Consider the following 21,105-nt stretch of genomic DNA (forward strand, 5'->3'; position numbering starts at 1 on the left):
CCACCAGAGACTCTGTGTTCGTGCCCAGGCTCTGTCGCAGCCGGCCGCGACCGGGAGGTCAGTGGGGCGACGCACAATTGGCCTAGCGTCGTCCAGGTTAGGGAGGGTTTGGACGGTAGGGATATCCTTGTCTCATCGCGCACTAGCGACTCCTGTGGCGGGCCGGGCGCAGTGCACGCTAACCAGGTCGCACGGTGTTTCCTTCCTCCGGTTCTGCTGGCTTCCAGGATGCGCACTGTGTTAAGAAGCAGTGCGGCTTGGTTGGGTTGTGTTTCGGAGGATGCATGGAATTCGACCTTCGTCTCTCCCGAGCCCGTACGGGAGTTGTAGCGATGAGATAAGATAGTAACTACTAACAATTGGATACCACGAAATTGGGGAGAAAAGGGGGTAAAATCCACACAAAAAAAATTATAATAATAAAATAACCACGTGTGTATACTTTTGTTTCAAAGTAGATTTGTTTAAGACTGTGTGACCCTGACTTAGCCCACTGCAGTAAAACGTTCAACCAAATCTATTTCAGCTGTAATATAATATTAATAATAAGTAATAATATTATTGAAAAAAAATCTGAGCATACAATAAACCTTAGTATTTGTATTATTTATTTTATACAGTCTATTTTGCTCATCTTTGTCAAGGCTGCCAATACTTTTGGAGGTGACTGTATCTGTGGGCTCACTTAGTATTATAAGTATATTTATTTGTTTGAATATATTTGAAAAATTATTTAAACAAGTTATGTCTTTGAAACTGTTTTTCCATAAATAAGGTTGTATTCCCATGTTCTCCCCTCATCCCCATCACAACATGAGTCCTACTTTCACTGTGCTCAGCTGATTGTTATGAAAGAAAGTGTAACACCTATTAGTAAGACACTCATATCACCCCGTTACTGTATCTCAATGCCATGGTAGAGATTGTCTAAGAACTCCTCTGACTCACGTCCGTAACTCTGTGTGTCACTGCAAGCAATGTAGTTGACCAGCAACAGCGACAGATCCAGTGTAATATATTATAAAAATAAAACAAACTGGATGGAATATGGGGGAAAATATAACACATTATTTTTCAATCTTCAACAAAAAATTCAAAAAATAAATAAATATTGAAACTTGTTACAAATGATGGAGTCACTCATGATTCACCAAACAATATTTTGAAAGAAGAAGTAAAGTCTAAATGTTAGCTGTTAAAATTAGATCCAACAATAATATTAAGGAATGAGAAATCCATAGCTTAAATACGAAGGTGTCATTGTACTCTGATGATTCATGTTTTCTTTTAAAACCACAATTAGAATTCCTCCACAGCCTCATAGAGGATCTAGATACTTTTTCTAACCTCTGGATTAAAACCAAATTATGACTATATTACGTATTGGATCACAAAACATTTTTTCTTTTACATTACCGTGTAGTTTACCAAAAAAATTGTCTAACGGGGATGTGGACATACTTAGTATACATATCCCAAAAGAAAGAAATGATCTCACTCCAATACATTTTAATAGAAATGTAGCAAAAATAGATAAGATCTTGATACCATTGAAAGGAAAATACCTGTCTATTTGTGGAAAAATCACCCTGATTAACTCTTTAGTCAAATCACAGTTTACCTATTTGTTTGTGGTTTTGCCTACACCTAGTGACCTGCTATTTAAATTATATGAACAAACAATATTCAATTTTATTTGGAAAGGCAAGCCAGACAAAATTAAAAGGGCCTATTTATATAATGAATATGAATTCGGAGGGCAGAAATTATTGGTGGTCCAATGGTCAGACAGAACATTATCCATTCCAAACTAATATCTAACCTCAGTTAAAATGATTTGGGCCCTGTGCAGAATTTGTTTTGAATTAAAATCAAAAATTAATGAATTCAAGTCCATGTGAGAAATGAATTTAGTACATTTCTTGGGGAATTGCCAGCTAATTAAATGTTGGAAGAGGGGATATTAATATTCTCTGAGCCTATTTTGAGTCAGTCAATTCCCCTTTAGCGTAGTACAAATTGAGTTTGGCCATGAGCAGAAAAGAGAATGCTTCAGGCCTTCAACCTCCGCCTAGGTGACTCATGGCAGGGAAGCAGCCTTCTTCAATTGGTTGTTGTCTTTTTATTCTTACTATTTTAAAACCCTTAACTAAACTCTCTCCCCTCAAACTCTAAACTCTACAGAGAGTGGGTTGTGTTGTCCTCAGGTAGAATGTAATAAGAATGGTTTTAATATTATATTGTGTATAGCAATAACCTAATTGTCTTAGTAAGTGGCAATTTTACCATGTAAATCTTCGTGGGGCCCCCCAAAAAATGTGGGATGCATGCCAGCAAAGCCACTACACAACACAACACTAAACAATACATTAATTGCACTATAGCGGTGACATACGATGCCCACAAACTGTTAGGGCCGCCATAAAGCTGTCCCAACAGCAGAGTCCCAACACCTTACCACTGCTACACCTGGCTATCAGCGGAGCCTTGTCTGGCAGCGAAACAGTTAATTCAGCCTTATACGTATATATATATATACAGTATATACATTTTGTTTTGTTTACTGACTTTAAAAAAAACATAGCTGATATTGCTGACTTGCTAAAACAAATGTGGTTACTACTGACAAAGATGTCTGACTGCTACACCATCTTGGATTATTTGTTTATTAGTTCTAATCTAAGGTGTCTGTAGCTGCATGAATTTGCTTATTCTGAGAGTGTCAAACTGACCCAGCTAGGTGAGTCATTGTGCATCGGCACTAAACCTCTCTGACTGTGGATGATGATGAGCGGTGCCTGGCCTTTACATCGCGACATTCCCTGAATGCCCATCTGCTAGCTGCAGCCCGCCAGCTGTCTAGAGCATATTGGACTGCTAGCTGTATAGATCCATCAGCCAATTTCTTGGGCCACTATGCCTATTTTGCCAATTGGACTTGGACCCCTCTGCTACTCGGAACCCTACTAATCCATCACGACTGGTCTATCGACGTCACCGCACGCGGTGGCTAAAACAGAGATTCCTCCATTGAGACGTGCCTCTATGGCCCTTCTGCTAGCTGGCTATCCCCGACCCGCTAGCTGTCTGAATCGCAGTCTCTCCAGCCAGCCCAACCCCTCACTGGACCCCTATTGATAACCCGGCTACGCATGCCTCTCCCTAATATCAATATGCCTTGTCCATTACTGTCCTGGTTAGTGATTATTGTCTTATGTCACTGTAGAGCCTCTAGCCCTGCTCAATATGCCTTAACCTACCATTGTTCCACCTCCCACATATGCGGTGACATCACCTGGTTTAAACGTCTCTAGAGACAATATCTCTCTCATCATTACTCAATGCCTAGATTTACCTCCAATGTACTCACATCCTACCATACCCTTGTCTGTACATTATGCATTGAATCTATTCTATCGCGCCCAGAAACTTGCTCCTTTTACTCTCTGCTCCGAACGCACTAGACGACCAGTCCTGATAGCCTTTAGCCGTACCCTTATCCTACTCCTCCTCTGGTGATGTAGAGGTTAATTCAGGCCATGCAGTGCCTAGCTCCACTCCTACTCCCCAGGTGCTCTCATTTGTTGACTTCTGAAACCGTAAAAGCCTTGGTTTCATGTATGTTAACATTAGAAGCCTCCTCCCTAAGTTTGTTTAATTCACTGCTTTAGCGCACTCTGCCAACCCGGATGTCCTAGCCGTGTCTGAATCCTGGCTTAGGAAGACCACCAAAAACCCTGAAATATCCATCCCTAATTATAACATTTTCCGACAAGATTGAACTGCCAAAGGGGGCGGTGTTGCAATCTACTGCAGAGATAGCCTGCAGAGTTCTGTCTTACTATCCAGGTCTGTACCCCAAAAATTTGAGCTTCTACTTTTAAAAATACACCTTTCCAGAAACAAGTCTCTCTTCGTTGCCGCTTGCTATAGACCACCCTCTGCCCTCAGCTGTGCTCTGGACACCATATGTGAATTGATTGCCCCCCATCTATCTTCAGAGCTCACGCTGCTAGGTGACCTAAACTGTGACATGCTTAACACCCCAGGCCATCCTACAATCTAAGCTTGATGTCCTCAATCTCAGACAAATTATCAATGAACCCACCAGGTACAACCCCAAATCTGTAAACACGGGCACCCTCATAGATATCATCCCATCCAACTTCCCCTCCAAATACACCTCTGCTGTTTTCAACCAAGATCTCAGCGATCACTGCCTCATTGCCTGTCAAACGCTCCCTAAAACACTTCAGCAAGCAGGCCTTTCTAATCAACCTAGCCCGGGTATCCTGGAAGGATATTGACCTCATCTCGTCAGTAGAGGATGCCTGGTTATTCTTTAAAATTGCCTTCCTCGCCATCTTAAATAAGCATGCCCCATTCAAAAAATGTAGAACCAGGAACAGATAGAGCCCTTGGTTCTCTCCAGACCTGACTGCCCTTGACCAGCACAAAAACATCCTGTGGCATTCTGCATTAGCATCAAATAGCCCCCGTGATATGCAACTTTTCAGGGAAGTTAGGAACAAATATACACAGGCAGTTAGGAAAGCTTAGGCTAGCTTTTTCAAGCAGAAATGTGCATCCTGTAGCACAAACTCAAAAAGGTTCTGGGACACTGTAAAGTCCATGAAGAACAAGAGCACCTCCTCCCAGCTGCCCACTGCACTGAAGCTAGGAAACACTGTTACCACCGATAAATCCACTATAATTGAGAATTTCAATAAGCATTTCTCTACGGCTTGCCATGCTCTCCACCTGGCTACCCCTACCCCGATCAACAACCCTCCACCCCCCACAGCAACTCGCCAAAAACTCCCCCATTTCTCCTTCACCCAAATTCATATAGATGATGTTCTGAAAGAGCTGCAAAATCTGGACCCCCACAAATCAGCCGGGCAAGACAATCTGGACCCTCTCTTTCTAAAATTATCTGCCAAAATTGTTGCAGCCCCTAATACTAGCCTGTTCAACCTCTCTTTCGTATCATCTGAGATTCCCATAGATTGGAAAGTTGCCGTGGCCATCCCCCTATTCAAAGGGGGAGACACTCTAGACCCAAACTGCTACAGACCTATATCTATCCTACCCTCCCTTTCTAAGGTCTTCGAAAGCCAAGTAAACAAACAGATTACCGACCATTTCGAATCCCACCGTACCTTCTCCGCTATGCAATCTGGTTTCAGAGCTGGTCATGGGTGCACCTCAGCCACGCTCAAGGTCCTAAACGATATCACAACCGCCATCGATAAGAGACATTACTGTGCAGCCGTATTCATCGACCTGGCTAAGGCTTTCGACTCTGTCAATCACAACATTCTTATTGGCAGACTCAACAGCCTTGGTTTCTCAAATGATTGCCTCGCCTGGTTCACCAACTACTTCTCTGATAGAGTTCAGTGCGTCAAATCGGAGGGCCTGGTGTCCGGACCTCTGGCAGTCTCTATGGGGGTGCCACAGGTGTTCAATTCTCGGGCCGACTCTCTTCTCTGTATACATCAATGATGTCGCTCTTGCTGCTGGTGATTCTTTGATCCACCTCTACGCAGACGACACCATTCTGTATACATTTGGCCCTTCTTTGGACTCCAGACGAGCTTCAATGTCATACAACTCTCCTTCCGTGGCCTCCAACTGCTCTTAAATGCAAGTAAAACTAAATGCATGCTCTTCAACCGATCGCTGCCCGCGCCCGCACCGCCTAGCATCACTACTGACTTAGAATATGTGGACAACTACAAATACTTAGGTGTCTGGTTAGACTGTAAACTCTCCTTCCAGACTCACATTAAACATCTCCAATCCAAAATTAAATATAGAATCGGCTTCCTATTTCGCAACAAAGCATCCTTCACTCATGCTGCCAAACATACCATTGTAAAACTAACCATCCTACCGATCCTCAACTTGGGTAATGTCATCTACAAAATAGCCTCCAACACTCTACTCAACAAATTGGATGCAGTCTATCACAGTGCCATCCGTTTTGTCATTAAAGCCCTATATACGACCCAACATTGCGACCTGTACGCTCTCATTGGCTGGCCCTCACTTCACACTCGTCGCCAAACCCACTGGCTCCAGGTCATCTACAAGTCTCTGCTAGGTAAAGCCCCGCCTTATCTCAGCTCACTGGTCACCATAGCAGCACCCACCCGTAGCAGGCGCTCCAACAGGTATATCTCACTGGTCACCCCCAAAGCCAATTCTTCCCTTGGCCGCCTCTCCTTCCAGGTCTCTGCTGCCAATGACTGGAACGAACTGCAAAAATCACTAAAGCTGGAGACTCTTATCTCCCTCACTAGCTTGAAGCACCAGCTGTCAGAGCAGCTCACAGATCACTGCACCTGTACATAGCCCATCTGTAAATAGCCCATCCAACTAACTATTTTTTTTATCTTGCTCCTTTGCACCCCAGTATCTCTACTTGCACATTCTTCTTCTGCACATTCTACCATTCCAGTGTTTAATTGCTATATTGTAATTACTTTGCCACCATGGACTATTTATTGCCTTACCTCCCTTGTCCTCCCTCATTTGCACATGCTGTAAATATACTTTTTTCTACTGTATTATTGATTGTATGTTTGTTTATTCCATGTGTAACTCTGTGTTGTTGTATGTGTCAAATTGCTTTGCTTTTTCTTGGCCAGATTGCAGTTGCAAATGAGAACTAGTTCTCAACTCGCCTACCTGGTTAAATAAAGGTGAAAAAAAAGAACCTCTCAGACAGTAATCTGGACAGGACAGGATGCTCTGCGATGTGACCATGAATGCAACTGGAGAGCCACAGATCAAAGACCACTCTGATGTAGCATCTCTTCTCTTTGAAGTTATAAGGACTGAGCACAGTAGGCCAGTTCAACTTAATTGGGGAGGATAGGCTCATAGTAATGCCTGGAACGGAGTGGATGAAATGGTATCGAACACATCAATTCCATTTACTCCATTCCAGACATTATGAGCCGTCCTCCCCTCAACAGTCCTCTGTGACTCTGAGGGACTTATTCTGAACCACTTTAACGCAACTGGCACAGAGAGTAGGCATTCCACATAGAAATCATCCAAAGTAATAATGTCATAGAGCTTTGTACTGTTGGGACAGTCCACTTCACCGAGTCACCCCAACTCCCTTACATCCACTGGAAAAACACATCAAGACAAAATGTTATGACAGCGTTGAAAAAAGCCTGAAGCTCCTGAGTTCCAGGAAAACATCCCATTGCAACGCTACAGATCTACGCAAGACAACAGTGTCAAACAAGCCTCCCTCTGCAGGATCCTGGGTCATGTTCTGCAAGCTCAAACCTTGGGAAAGTTCCTAAAACGAAGGGTCCACTTCAAACTTAGTTGAAGTACACTTATTTTTATTTTCTGTTTGTTTCAAAGTATTTTCAAGGTCATTGAATGAAACCCTGCTCTCTTGGAGATGGGTCCCTCAAGGCTTAGGAGACTCGTTTCTGTGTCCTGTGCGTAACCCTTTACCTGCCTCATCCATTGAGGCATCCATATCAGTCACTGTTCATATAGTAATCTACCCTCTAGTGACAGTACTAGTATCTACACTGCATTTTGATTACAGTAGCACTGCTTCAACCTGACATAGACAGGGTGCTACGACCTTGAAAATGTCCTAGGCCTGGAAATTTCGACACAATGGGTTTGCCAGAAAACAGGTGCGATTCAGTGGCAGGTAAAACACAGTTTCATGAAACCCACCAACGACACACTATTGACATTCTGGATTACTCAATCCAGTCTCTGGACGAGAGACACTATTGGTTAAGACTATTTGATTATTAACCAAATATTGTCTCATACTGTGAGTCAAGGGGATAGGGGACAACCATAACAACGAGAAAGATTGAGAGGTTACATAGAGTACTAGTTACTATCAGGAAGGCCATTTTATATCCAAAGTGCTCATATAAAGATGACACCTATATGGTCCAGTTGATTGGACGTAGTCGATAATAAAGTGTACTGCAAAATGTACTGTCAAATAGCCCTCTAAAGGGCCTTCACCATCAGTATGCCAGACAGACACGTGTGTTTGAATGAGGTACAGTCCATGTTTACATCAGTAAAACTACACAGTGAGGAGAGTTTCACTGCAAAGGGTGCCAATCCAAATATTTAAACATTTCCTGTAACTGCAGTGACTGACAACACAGCATGATGGGATACTGGAGGATTAGGTCTTCTTCTTCAGATCCTCAAAGCACCGTGACAGGTCATCAAAGTCGATGTCATCAGAGCTCGCAGTGTTTCGTCCAACTCCAAAGGAGGAAGTGGGAAGCGCGTCGGGAACTGAGGGCAGCTCAGGGAGGGGAGTTGTTATCGTAGATCTGGGATGAAGGCCCGGGGCCTGTGGAAAGAACATATGTTTAGATTGACATTACAAATACACCCCAATGCAACCGTTATGCAAAAAGAAAGCAATACTATCGCTGAAGAGATTGACGTGTAGGAAAGGAAATATTCATTGAAAACAACTTACCAGACACCTGGGATCGATCAGAAGGTTTAATAGACAGCTCATCAATCTGAAAAATACACACACATCATGATCGCTCTACCCTGCCTGCATGTTGAACTGTTAAAGTTGTATAGATACATGAGAAAAACAAATGTTTTGTATGTTAGTATGTGATTGGAGGAGGAATAATCATTGAAGTAGTGCATTGCTGAGAAAGTCAACACCGCTGGGGTAAGAATGAGCAAAAAGCAAGAGCTAATAATATAATTAACCTCAAATTGCATTCACTTCACTATGAAGAACATGGCTTCCCTGCCACATCCAGTAACATACTAGTTTGACAGCAAGTAGATCTGTTTCAGCATATTATAAATCACTCAGAGCATTCAAAAAACATTCGTATGCAGTTCAGCACAAGGTTAGTGATTAGCAGTTAATACCAGCTATGACCGTTTCCACATTCTATCACGTCCCTGTATCATAGCACTGTGCTGCAGAGACAAGCGATGGCACAAGCAAACTATAATGAACTCCTCTTCCCTGAAAGGTGAACTGTCCGGCTGTCCATCTGTCTGGAGAAGCAGAAGGGGCAGGGGGCTCTGACACTTACAGACTCGTAGGGAGGGGGGCAGCTGGGCAGCTCAGGGGGGTGTCCTCCTCTCATTGGAGGCTGGAAGTTGTTAAAGGCATCATATGTGCCAACAGAGGGGCCGTTGAACCCTATGAGGCCGGGCATCTAAAGAAAAAAACGAATATGTATAAAAACATCACATTCATTTCAACATCTCTATATTTCAGTCTTAAAGCTGGAATCCTTAATGGTGAAACAGCCATGTCTGTTGGCGATATTACAACAACAACAAAGTTACTGCAAACAACTAACACTGGTAATCTACCCTCTCTAGTGGCAGCACTAGTATCTACACTGCACTACCAACCGACTTCCTTGATTACAGTAGCACTTATTCACTTGAAAAGATATGACACAGAAACAATTACATCTAAGAAAATTAGCCACCCCAGAACTTCAATTAGAAATATGTCCTTTATTAGACATAAGAAACATAGGCTAATATCTGTTTTGTGACAAGATATACAGTACACTTGCTAATCAAAGTTAGTATCAAACACTCTTCAAACAATCCTATATTACACCTAAGAGGATGAGCAGTCAAAGCAGTGAGCGGGTCACTGTACGTACGGTAGTGTTAAAGTCTTATTTTAGGATGGTGGAGTAGACAGTCCTAACTTCCATCCATAGTAAATGAGTGACAACAAGCTATAAGACTGGAACAGCAAATTCAGCCCCGTTTCTCTCCTTTATCAAAACTACTTCCATCACCAAGATTCAATACATGTTCATAAAATAAAAAAACTTAAAACTAATTTTAACAAAGATTATATAAATTAAGAAATAGGCATGTTACAAGTGGTGTAAAGTACTTAGGTAAAAATACTTTACAGTACTACTTAAGTCATTTTCTGGAGTATCTGTACTTTACTATTTATAATTTTGACAACTTTTACTTCACTACTTTCCCCCCCAAAAAATATTGTACATTTTCCCCGACACCCAAAAGTACTCGTTACATTTTGAATGCTTAACAGGACAGAAAATTGGTCCAATTCACACTATCAAAATAACATCCCCGGTCATCTCTATCGCCTCTGATCTGGTGGGCTTACTAAACACAAATGCTTAGTTTGTATATTATGTCTGTGTTGGGAGTGTGTCCCTGGCTATCCGCAAAATTTAAAAACACAAGAATTGTGTTTTCTGGTTGCTTAAAATAAGGAATTTTTAATTATTTATACTTTCAATACTTAAGTATTTTAAAACCAAATACTTTGACTTTTAATCAAGTAGTATTTTACTGGGTGACTTTCACTTGAGTCATTTTCTATTAAGGCATCTTTACTTTTATTCAAGTATGACAATTGGGTAGTTTTTCAACCACTGCATGTTACGTGTACATAGTCTGAATATACTTATAGAATGGGAAGGTCTTGGATGATGGTAAATGCAGTGTGACGCACATACATAGATAACATACTGAATCACACTATAAACATTCTATTACACAAAGAGGAAGAAGAACCCATTACATTTGAGGGACGTATTTACATCAAACTTACATGGTCAAGTGGTTTTTCATAGAGTATCATTTCTGTCACCAGTGAAATCATGCATTCCAGTCACCAATACACTGCATGGGTTATTTTACACAAACATGGAAAGTGCATGTATAGGGTTAAACTAAATCATCTTTAAAACATCAAGTGGATTTTATTAGAACAAATGTACAAAATAAAAATAATTTCCAACTCTTGCCTTCAACCTCCTACCAACATTTGTTTGCTGTACAATTAAAACAATCTTTCCTGTAAATAGCATTGTGTATTTCATATCTCAATACCCCACTTAATCAATCAAGTCTAATTAAATCCCTTCACCCCATGTAAAGGTAACAGATATGTCAAAGAACCGGTTTCAGATGTCCCCAAAGGTCCAGACCCAGAGAGTAACGAGGGTAAAACCCGACAGGCCGTAGCACCCGGTCTTGAAAATGTCCTAGGCCTGAATATTTCGACATAATGGGTGTGCCAGAAAACAGGTTGTTCTACTAGGCGATTCAGTGGCAGGTAAAAAAAACAGGTTCATGAAACCCACCAACGACACACTATTGACATTCTGGATTACTCAATCCAGTCTCTGGACGAGAGACACTATTGGTTAAGACTATTTGATTATTAACCAAATATTGTCTCATACTGTGAGTCAAGGGGATAGGGGACAACCATAACAACGAGAAAGATTGAGAGGTTACATAGAGTACTAGTTACTATCAGGAAGGCCATTTTATATCCAAAGTGCTCATATAAAGATGACACCTATATGGTCCAGTTGATTGGACGTAGTCAATAATAAAGTGTACTGCAAAATGTACTGTCAAATAGCCCTCTAAAGGGCCTTCACCATCAGTATGCCAGACAGACACGTGTGTTTGAATGAGGTACAGTCCATGTTTACATCAGTAAAACTACACAGTGAGGAGAGTTTCACTGCAAAGGGTGCCAATCCAAATATTTAAACATTTCCTGTAACTGCGGTGACTGACAACACAGCATGATGGGATACTGGAGGATTAGGTCTTCTTCTTCAGATCTTCAAAGCGCCGTGACAGGTCATCAAAGTCGATGTCATCAGAGCTCGCAGTGTTTCGTCCAACTCCAAAGGAGGAAGTGGGAAGCGTGTCGGGAACTGAGGGCAGCTCAGGGAGGGCGTTGTTATCGTAGATCTGGGATGAAGGCCCGGGGCCTGTGGAAAGAACATATGTTTAGATTGACATTACAAATACACCCCAATGCAACCGTTATGCAAAAAGAAAGCAATACTATCGCTTAAGAGATTGACGTGTAGGAAAGGAAATATTCATTGAAAACAACTTACCAGACACCTGGGATCGATCAGAAGGTTTAATAGACAGCTCATCAATCTGAAAAATACACACACATCATGATCGCTCTACCCTGCCTGCATGTTGAACTGTTAAAGTTGTATAGATACAAAACATTTGTTTTTCTCATGTATGTTAGTATGTGATTGGAGGAGGAATAATCATTGAAGTAGTGCATTGCTGAGAAAGTCAACACCGCTGGGGTAAGAACGAGCAAAAAGCAAGAGCTAATAATATAATTAACCTCAAATTGCATTCACTTCACTATGAAGAACATGGCTTCCCTGCCACATCCAGTAACATACTAGTTTGACAGCAAGTAGATCTGTTTCAGCATATTATAAATCACTCAGAGCATTCAAAAGACAGTCATATGCAGTTCAGCACAAGGTTAGTGATTAGCAGTTAATACCAGCTATGACCGTTTCCACATTCTATCTGTTCTTATCCAATCCCTATCACATCCCTGTATCATAGCACTGAGCTGCAGAGACAAGCGATGGCACAAGCAAACTATAATGAACTCCTCTTCCCTGAAAGGTGAACTGGCCGGCTGTCCATCTGTCTGGAGAAGCAGAAGGGGCAGGGGGCTCTGACACTTACAGACTCGTAGGTAGGGGGGCAGCTGGGCAGCTCAGGGGGGTGTCCTCCTCTCATTGGAGGCTGGAAGTTGTTAAAGGCATCATATGTGCCAACAGAGGGGCCGTTGAACCCTATGGGGCCGGGCATCTAAAGAAAAAAAACGAATGTAAATAAAAACAACACATTTATAAATCAACATCTCTATATTTATTACAGCTGGAATCCTTAATGGTGAAACAGCCATGTCTGTTTGAGATATTACGACAACGAAGTTACTTCAAACAACTAACACTGTTTTCTTCTCTGACATCGCACACGCGACAGAAAAGCACATACGTAATGCACTTTTTTCCCATGCTTCATGAACAATAGCGGTCAGTGGCGCCACTTTTGGGGGAAAAAAATGTCTTACTGCTCCTTTGCGTGTTGGGTAGCTGAACGCTGATGGGGGAACCATGGGCATAGGCATAGCTCCAGCGGTGAAGCCGCCGCCGCCGCCACCACCACCACCAGGCTTCCTGAAGTCAGAGTCCACGTCTATGAGGTCAGCCTCTTCGCCTTTACACACCTCCGGCTGCGTGGGTGGGTACAAATAAAATGTAATTTGTCACATTTTTAAACAACAGGTGTAGACAATTTGTAAACAACAGGTGTAGACTAAAAGGACTGCATAATCAATCCAACGTCTGCATTGGCCGTGCAGCGTTTATGGTGATATGGCAGAAGTCGGTGCATTCATACTTTCTCGCGCGCAGCAGAGCAGTTGTCAAGGTAGTGAGTTTGCATTTATACAGGACCTCCCTCCCTCACATACCGTCAACCAATCATGTCAATGCGGTGCTAAACAGAGCCCTTTGCATTGTTACAAAATTTGAGAGGTGCCCGGCGAAACGGCACAGAGCTTGACTTGGCCTCTGCATGCTTCCGGGGGCTCCGCAATGAGCGTCACACCCTCCATACGAAGCCTCTGACCACATTTTCAGATGAAGCATAAATTGGCTTTAACAGTGAAATGCTTACTTACGGGCCTTTCCCAATAATGCAGAGAGAAAGAAAACAGAGAAATAATAACACGTAATCAAAGTAATAATGCATACACAATGAGTACTGATAACATGGCTATATACACGGATTTCCAGTACTGGGCCAATGTAATTGAGGTAGATACGTACATATAACTAGGAATAAAGTTACTAGGCAACAGGACAGGTAATGAGTGCCGTGTATGTGATGAGTCAAAAGAGTGCAAAAAGGGTCAATGCAGATAGTCCGGGCAGGGATTTAGTTAACTATTTAGTAGTCTTATGGCTTGGGGCTAGAAGCTGTTCAGGGTCCTGTTGGTTCCAGGCTTGGAAGTATATAAATAGTAGAGTCAGTCAGGGGGTGGGCACAGGGAGACAGGCACACAGGTGAATGGCGGGAGGCAGACAGGTTTCATCATCAGATACTCACTCTGACCATGGCGTCTGACTCGTAGGGCACGTTGTAATTCTTGGCAATCTCAATGAGGTAGCGCTCCACCAGGATCTTAGGAGGAGCCTCTACACTCAGTTTGTGCATGAGCTATGGGGTAAAGTAGAGACAGGGAAATGTTTCAGGCAGAAACAAACACATATCTACAGTACCAATCAAAAGTTTGGATACAACTACTCATTCAAGGGTTTCTTTATTTTTTAAAACTTTTTTCTACATTGTAGAATAGTGAAGACATCAACTATGAAATAACACATATAGATTCATGTAACCAAAAAAAGAGTTAAATCAAAATTTATATTATACGAGATTCTTCAATGTAGCCACCCTTTGCCTTGATGACAGATTTGCACATTCTTGGCATTCTCTCAACCAGCTTCATGAAGAATGATTTTCCAACAGTCTTGAAGGAGTTCCCACATATGCTGAGCACTTGTTGGCTGCTTTTCCTTTACTCTAGAGTCCAACTCATCCCAAACCATCTCAATTAGGTTGAGGTCAGGTGATTGTGGAGGCCAAGTCATCTGACGCAGTACTCCATCCCTCTCCTTCGTGGTCAAATAGCCCTTACACAGCCTGGAGGTATGTTGGGTCATTGTCCTGTCGAAAAACAAAAATAGTTCCACTAAGCGCAAACCAGATGGGATGGTGTATCGCTGCAGAATGCTGTGGTAGCTATGGTGGTTAAGTGCGCCTTGAATTCTAAATAAAGAAAGGACAGTGTGACCAGCAAAGCACCCCCACACTTCCTCCTCCATGCTTCACGGTGGGAACCACACGAGGAGATCATCAGTTCACCTACTCTGCATCTCACAAAGACACAGTGTTTGGACCAACAATCTCAAATTTGGACTTCAGACTAAAAGGACAGATTTCCACTGGTCTAATGTCCATTTCTTGTGTTTCTTGTCTCAAGTAAGTCTCTTATTATTGGTGTCCTTTAGTGGTTTCTTTGCAGCAATTCATACGGTCTCCTCTGAACAGTGGCTGTTGAGATGTGTTTGTTACTTGAACTCTGTCAAGCATTTATTGGGCTGGTAACTCTAATGAACTTATCCTCTGCAGCAGAGGTAACTCTGGGTCTTCCTTTCCCGTGGCGGTCCTTATGAGAGCCAGTTTCATAATAGCGCTTGATGGCTTTTGCAACTGCACCTGAAGAAACATACAAAGTTCTTGAAATGTTCCATATTGACCCTGTCTTAAAGTAACAGACTGTCATTTCTCTTTGCTTATTTGAGCTGTTCTTGCCATAATATGGACTTGGTCTTTTACCAAATTGGGCTATCTTCTGTATACCACAAAGAGTGTGCAAATCTGTCATCAAGGCAAAGGGTGGCTACTTTGAAGAATCTAAAATATATTTGGATGTGTTTAACACTTTATTGGTTACTACATGATTCCATATGTGTTATTTCATCGTTTTGATGTCTCCACTATTATTCTACAATGTAGAAAATAGTAAAAAGAAAAGAAAAACCCTTGAATGAGTAGGTGTGTCCAAACTTTGACTGGTACTGTATCTTGAAGCAGACCATCTAAAAATGCATACCCTATCATTGACAGTCCCGATTTGGTTTGTCCTACAGAGCTTGCCATACTCCTTGCTGTATTTGGCACACAGCTGATCAGACACCTGTATGGAGAAAGCACAGTATCAAGGATCACAACACAGCAAAAAGTGTACAAAATGCACATTTATTTTTTTCTTTCTTTTTTTCTTTACTGAGGACTAGTTAAGTTTTATTAGTCCTATGTAGAGGATATGCATGGTATACATGGTCCACAACATAATGCTTACTTGCAGGTTTCTTTGACAATTAAACAATAAAACATAAAAATACGAACATAAAGTAAATGGCAGTTGAATAGAATAATATATTGTAACATAAGTAAGTATAATACAGGAAGGCACAATTTATAGTTCAATAGTTACATGTGTATTGGGTAAGGGGCAGGATGGAAGTGTTTAAATTAGGCAGTATAATAAGACTAATCCAAGAGACTAGACATGCTAGACATGTTAACGCACAATGCATACTACTCACAATTTTGAGCTCGTTGACCTCAGACTGCAGACGTGGGGCTGCCCAGATGAGAGTGGACACAGCTTCCTGCAGGCCAGGGTCAAGCTCCCTTTCAAGAAACAGACAAATAGGTGTTAAGGGCTTGACAGATTTTTTACTTGTCTGAAGGCTCAAATAAAAAATGGTCTGTAACATCATGGGCCAAAAGGGTGACTTAACATGGGGTTGTATGATGCAAGGAACCACTTTACAAAACAATTATCATTACCATACAGAGAATCAGAAAAATGTAAGCCACCCTCTGCCTATTGACTTCTTTGCATATTCAGACTGTCTCAAAATAGAACACAGCCCCTTAAAAAAATACAAATGTTGTGTCACCAGATAGGTGCAGTGAAATGTGTCATTTTACTGGGTGAGCCATAGTAGTACGGCGCCCCCTGTAGCAAATTAGTATTAAGTAACTTGCTCAAAAGGCACAATGGCAGATATTTTTACCTCGTCGGCTCGGGCATTCCAACCAACAAGTTGTTACTAGCTCAAAGCTCTAGGCTACCTGTCGCCCTTTAAGGCTCTCCTGGAGGATAGTTGGCAATCCTTAAATAACATAAATCATTTTTTAACTTTACAATTACAACCAAATACTATTAAATGAATAAGGGATCAAATGGCTTAACTACTTCAAAGCAAGGTAACTCTTGAAGACATGTTTATCTATAACCATGTAAGGCTGAAATATGAAGGTTTTCGTGGAGATCTATTGACAGGATAGGAGTAATTTCAAAATTAGGCTACTCTTAGGACCGGGGCAATACTCGTCATTATCGGGGAAAGGAAACAAAACACAGGGCTGTTTTCCTAAATCCGCTCCATGTTGGAAACAAACATACATTTTTCATCCAGAGTCATATTTCTGTATTTTACAAGCTATAGCACACAATATTTTACATACAGACAGTTTTTAAAGGACCAAAGAGTTGGGACTGCTTTGGGATCTCATGGAAGAAATATTGAGACACTGGTTTCATCCCAGCCCTAGCTATTCTAATAATATTTTTAACACTGTCAAAATGACATGCCCGGTGTTGAATAGTGTGTTTGAGATGCTTTTTAATTAAAAAAAATTATATATATATATATATATATATATATATATAATTTTTTTAATTAAAAAGCATCTCAAACACACTATTCAACACCGGGCATGTCATTTTGACAGTGTTAAAAATATTATTAGAATGATACACTATATATATATATATAAAACAGGAGTAGGTTAACACACCCATTCATCAACTGCGCGACGGTCATTTATTCAGGAGTGCTGGACAACATTTTTGAAGGACATCAATACATGCTATTAGCTAAATACTTAACTACCAAGATATCATGTAGCTTGGCTGGTTATGTTTTGAATTGGCTAACTAATCCGTCTGTTAGTGTATCATTATTTTATAGGCCATAGTCTAGCTGCGACAATCTCTCTCCTCAGGCCCAATCACACTGGCAGAAATGCACACATGACTTTTCCAGGATAATCATGGCCGTACGATCTGTTCGCTAATCAAAAATGTACCGTCAGTGGGCAAATAACTCAGTAACTAGCAAGGAATATCAACAAATAGGCTCTGAGCTTTAATCATCTCGTGACCGCAAAACTGTGATCAGCGCAATTTTAGGATTTAATTTTTTTAGCTTGTCCTTCCAGACAATTTACAGTAAATCTATATTCTTCTTGTCCAACTAATTGTTTACCTGTCCCAGACAAGCGTTAATGTCGAGCCCTGAAGGATAAACTCAAAACACCCATAATAGGGAAAGGGTTTTTTCTTTGACCAGGAGAAATTTTGGCTCTTCTTTCAATTGTCTTTACTCGATTCCTTGCATCTCTCGTCTCAGTCTCAAAATGCGTTGGAAGAGAAGTCCCAAGGCTCCTCCCCTCTCTAACCTCATCCAATGTGTTTTGAGGAGGCAGCAAGGAGACATGATGCAAGGAAATAAACAATTGGAAAATGAGAATCTTTCCTGAGTCCTCTAGGCAGGCTCATTTACTTCATGGACTGGATGAGGCCAAAGCGAGCCAGCAGCAGGTCACAGTACAGTTCTAGGATCTCCATGGCCTCTACCAAGTAGTCCTCTCTGATGATGTGTTCCACACGGATCCGTGCTCGCTCATCCTTTCCTGTTGACAGGTAGTCTGCAATCTCCTTCCGTGCTTTCTGAGCTAGCTCAGCTACAAAGGGACAGAAGATCCATTCTGTAAGCATTTATTTTACAGACAATCAGAGACACAAAAATGTTAAATAACAGAGACTACAGAGACTACAGCTTGCACAGTGTTTGTATGTACAGTACCAGTCCAAGGTTTGGACACACCTACTCATTCAAGGGTTTCTTTATGTTTACTATTTTCTACATTGTAGAATGAAGACATGAAAACTATGAAATAACACATGGAATCATGTGGTAACCAAAACAAAAATCAAGATATATTTTAAGATTCTTCAAAGTAGCCACCCTTTGCCTTGACAGCTTTGCACACTCTGGGCATTCTCTCTACCACCTTCACCTGGAATGCTTTTCCAACAGTCTTGATGGAGTTCCCACATACACTGAGCACTTGTTGGCTGCTTTTCTTTCACTCTGTGGTCCAACTCATCCTAAACCATCTCAATTGGGTTGAGGTCGGGTGATTGTGGAGGTCAGGTCATCTGGTGGGAACCACACATCGCTGCAGAAGGCTGTGGTAGCTATGGTGGTTAAGTGTGCCTTGAATTCTAAATAAAGCACTGAGAGTGTCACCAGCAAAGCACCCCCACACCATCACACCTCCTCCATGCTTCACGGTGGGAACCACACGAGGAGATCATCACCTCACCTACTCTGCGTCTCACAAAGACACGGTGGTTGGAACCAAAAATCTCAAATTTGGACCTATCAGACCAATTTCTACTGGTCTAATGTCCATTGCTTGTGTTTCTTGGCCTAAGCAAGTCTCTTATCATTGGTGTCCTTTAGTAGTGGTTCTTTGCAGCAATTTGACCATGAAGGCTTGATTCACACAGTCTCCGCTGAACAGTTGATGTTGAGATGTTCTTGTTATAATAATACGAACCTGGTCTTTTACCAAATAGGGCTATCTTCTGTAGAAGAAGATGGGGCTACCCCCTACTTTGTCACAACACAACTGATTGGCTCAAATGCATTGAGGAAATACATTTCACAAATTAACTTTCAACAAGGCACACCTCTTAATTGAAATGCATTCCAGGTGACTACCTCATGAAGCTGCTTGAGAGAATGCCAAGAATGCAAAGCTGTCATCAAGGCAAAGGGTGGCTACTTTGAAGAATCTCAAATATATTTGGATTTGTTTAACACTTTTTTTGGTTACATGAATTCATGTGTGTTATTTCATAGTTTTGATGTCTTCACTATTATTCTACAATGTAGAAAATAGTAACAATAAAGAAAACCCCTGGAGTGAGTAAGTGTGTCCAAACTTTTGACTGGTACTGTTGTTGCCTGGCTCACTTTTCTTTTTCTCCAAGAGCTTCAGGCGATTGATCACCAGTCGGAGGTTGACCCGGAGTCTCTCTGCTTTGAATCCTCCACCAAGCATGATGGCCAGCTAAGGAAACAAAATAAGTTGGTATTGAAAAGAGGAGCCAATACATACTGGCAAGTCTGACAATTTCTTTGCCACACTGACATACTGTCATCACCCACCATATTGTTTTCACCTATCCTTTGTTCAGAGAACGTGAAGATGAAGGAGATGAGGGAATAAGGAGAGGTTTCGACACTAGTGAGTCATCACCATCATGTGAGCGGGTTGATGGCCACACCAGTAACTACAGGCAGGTAGGACTGGAGCGGACATATAAAACTGACAGACATGGAGCTATGTAGCTAACTTAACTAGCTAAAAAGCTAACAGTATCTACCCCTGAAACCAATAACCGTCTAACTAGCTTACATCGCCTCTATCAGAAATTATAACCATTTTAATTAACTAAATCCATGTTGATAGATCACATAGTAAAGGAAATAGTGAGCTAACTATCTAGTTTGCACAACAAGGATGAAGAAATATAGTTTACTAACGTTAGCTATGCTAGCAAGATAGCTAGCTAACGTCTGATAAACAAAGCAGTGCTGTTCGAATAAAACGTATCCAGCTAGCGACAGTAGTTACCTTAAAAAACGACCAAACAATAAAAGGCATCGTATATATTATACTTTACATTTCATATCTAATGAACACAATTTTTTTGACATTACCTGTTAGCTAGGTTAACAGCAACTTGTCGAGTTGCTTGACTTCCGTGAATGCGACTCTTCCTCCTTCAATAAACACCGAAAAAAACTGTGACGTCACGGGAAATGTGCAAAACGTGGGCGTGTCACACCTGCTGTTTACACCACTAGAAGGCGATAGTGGATTTGAGAGCCATAAACTAGATTTCAAAGAAATTAGACCCAATGCCATAAATGTACATACAGTACGCTTGCTACATAGCCAGATATGCTTTGAGGAAGACGACCACAATATAGCTGGTCAAACTGCACAGGGCAGCAAGGCTGAGTTTCAAAACTACACCCCACAGATCAACATTTTTAGATCAGAAAAGCCCTTTTAAATACTCACTCAAATGAAAATGAAGCTGCAAGTAGTAGTGTGAACCTTGAACAATAATCATTCATTGAATCAACTATTTAGCTAAATAATTATACATGTTTTTGTCACATACACTGGATAGGTGCAACAAAATGTGGTTTTACAGCATTTAGTCTACTCATTCCATGGAAGGCCAAGTATCTGCGGGTTTTCGCTCATAGATTAGTAAGGAACTCCCCTCACCTGGTTGTCTAGGTCTTGATTGAAACGAAAAACACTAGGTCCTCCATGGAATGAGTTTGGCACTCGTTTTACAGGGTCAGCCATAATCGTATCGCAACCCTGGAGCAAATTATGGTTAAGTGCCTTGCCCATGGGCACATCAGCAGATGTTTTACCTGCTGCCCACAGATCGATTAGCTGAACAGATTAAAAGTGTGAATCTAATTGGTCACAAAAAGTTTG

General features: G+C 41.5%; 1 protein-coding gene across 2 annotated transcripts; it reads right to left on the reverse strand.

The window, feature by feature from the left end:
- Positions 1–9,508: 9,508 nt before the first annotated feature.
- LOC139411399 (IST1 homolog) lies at positions 9,509–20,386 on the reverse strand. 2 transcript variants are annotated; one of them, XM_071157705.1, is made up of 10 exons: positions 20,304–20,386; positions 19,554–19,650; positions 18,072–18,252; positions 16,041–16,128; positions 15,545–15,628; positions 13,975–14,085; positions 12,935–13,096; positions 12,544–12,669; positions 11,934–11,979; positions 9,509–11,801 (listed from the first exon to the last, which is right to left on the reverse strand). In XM_071157705.1, the coding sequence occupies exons 2-10, from the start codon at positions 19,639–19,641 to the stop codon at positions 11,629–11,631; spliced, it is 1,059 nt and encodes a 352-aa protein (XP_071013806.1). In that variant the 5' UTR covers positions 19,642–19,650; positions 20,304–20,386; the 3' UTR covers positions 9,509–11,628. The 2 variants fall into 2 exon arrangements, with proteins under 2 accessions (XP_071013806.1, XP_071013805.1); XM_071157704.1 differs by lacking the exon at positions 20,304–20,386 and adding an exon at positions 19,749–19,879.
- Positions 20,387–21,105: the final 719 nt, after the last annotated feature.

This window comes from Oncorhynchus clarkii, chromosome 6, assembly GCF_045791955.1.
Source record: "Oncorhynchus clarkii lewisi isolate Uvic-CL-2024 chromosome 6, UVic_Ocla_1.0, whole genome shotgun sequence".
NCBI lineage: Eukaryota > Metazoa > Chordata > Actinopteri > Salmoniformes > Salmonidae > Oncorhynchus > Oncorhynchus clarkii.

Excerpts from the sequence above, each read along its gene's own strand:
- LOC139411399 (XM_071157704.1), bottom strand. Across the intron at positions 15,629-16,040 it reads AGGTCAACGAGCTCAAAATT|GTGTCTGATCAGCTGTGTGC; the intron begins GTGAGTAGTATG and ends TTCTCCATACAG. Across the intron at positions 11,980-12,543 it reads GCCCCCCTACCTACGAGTCT|ATTGATGAGCTGTCTATTAA; the intron begins GTAAGTGTCAGA and ends TGTATTTTTCAG.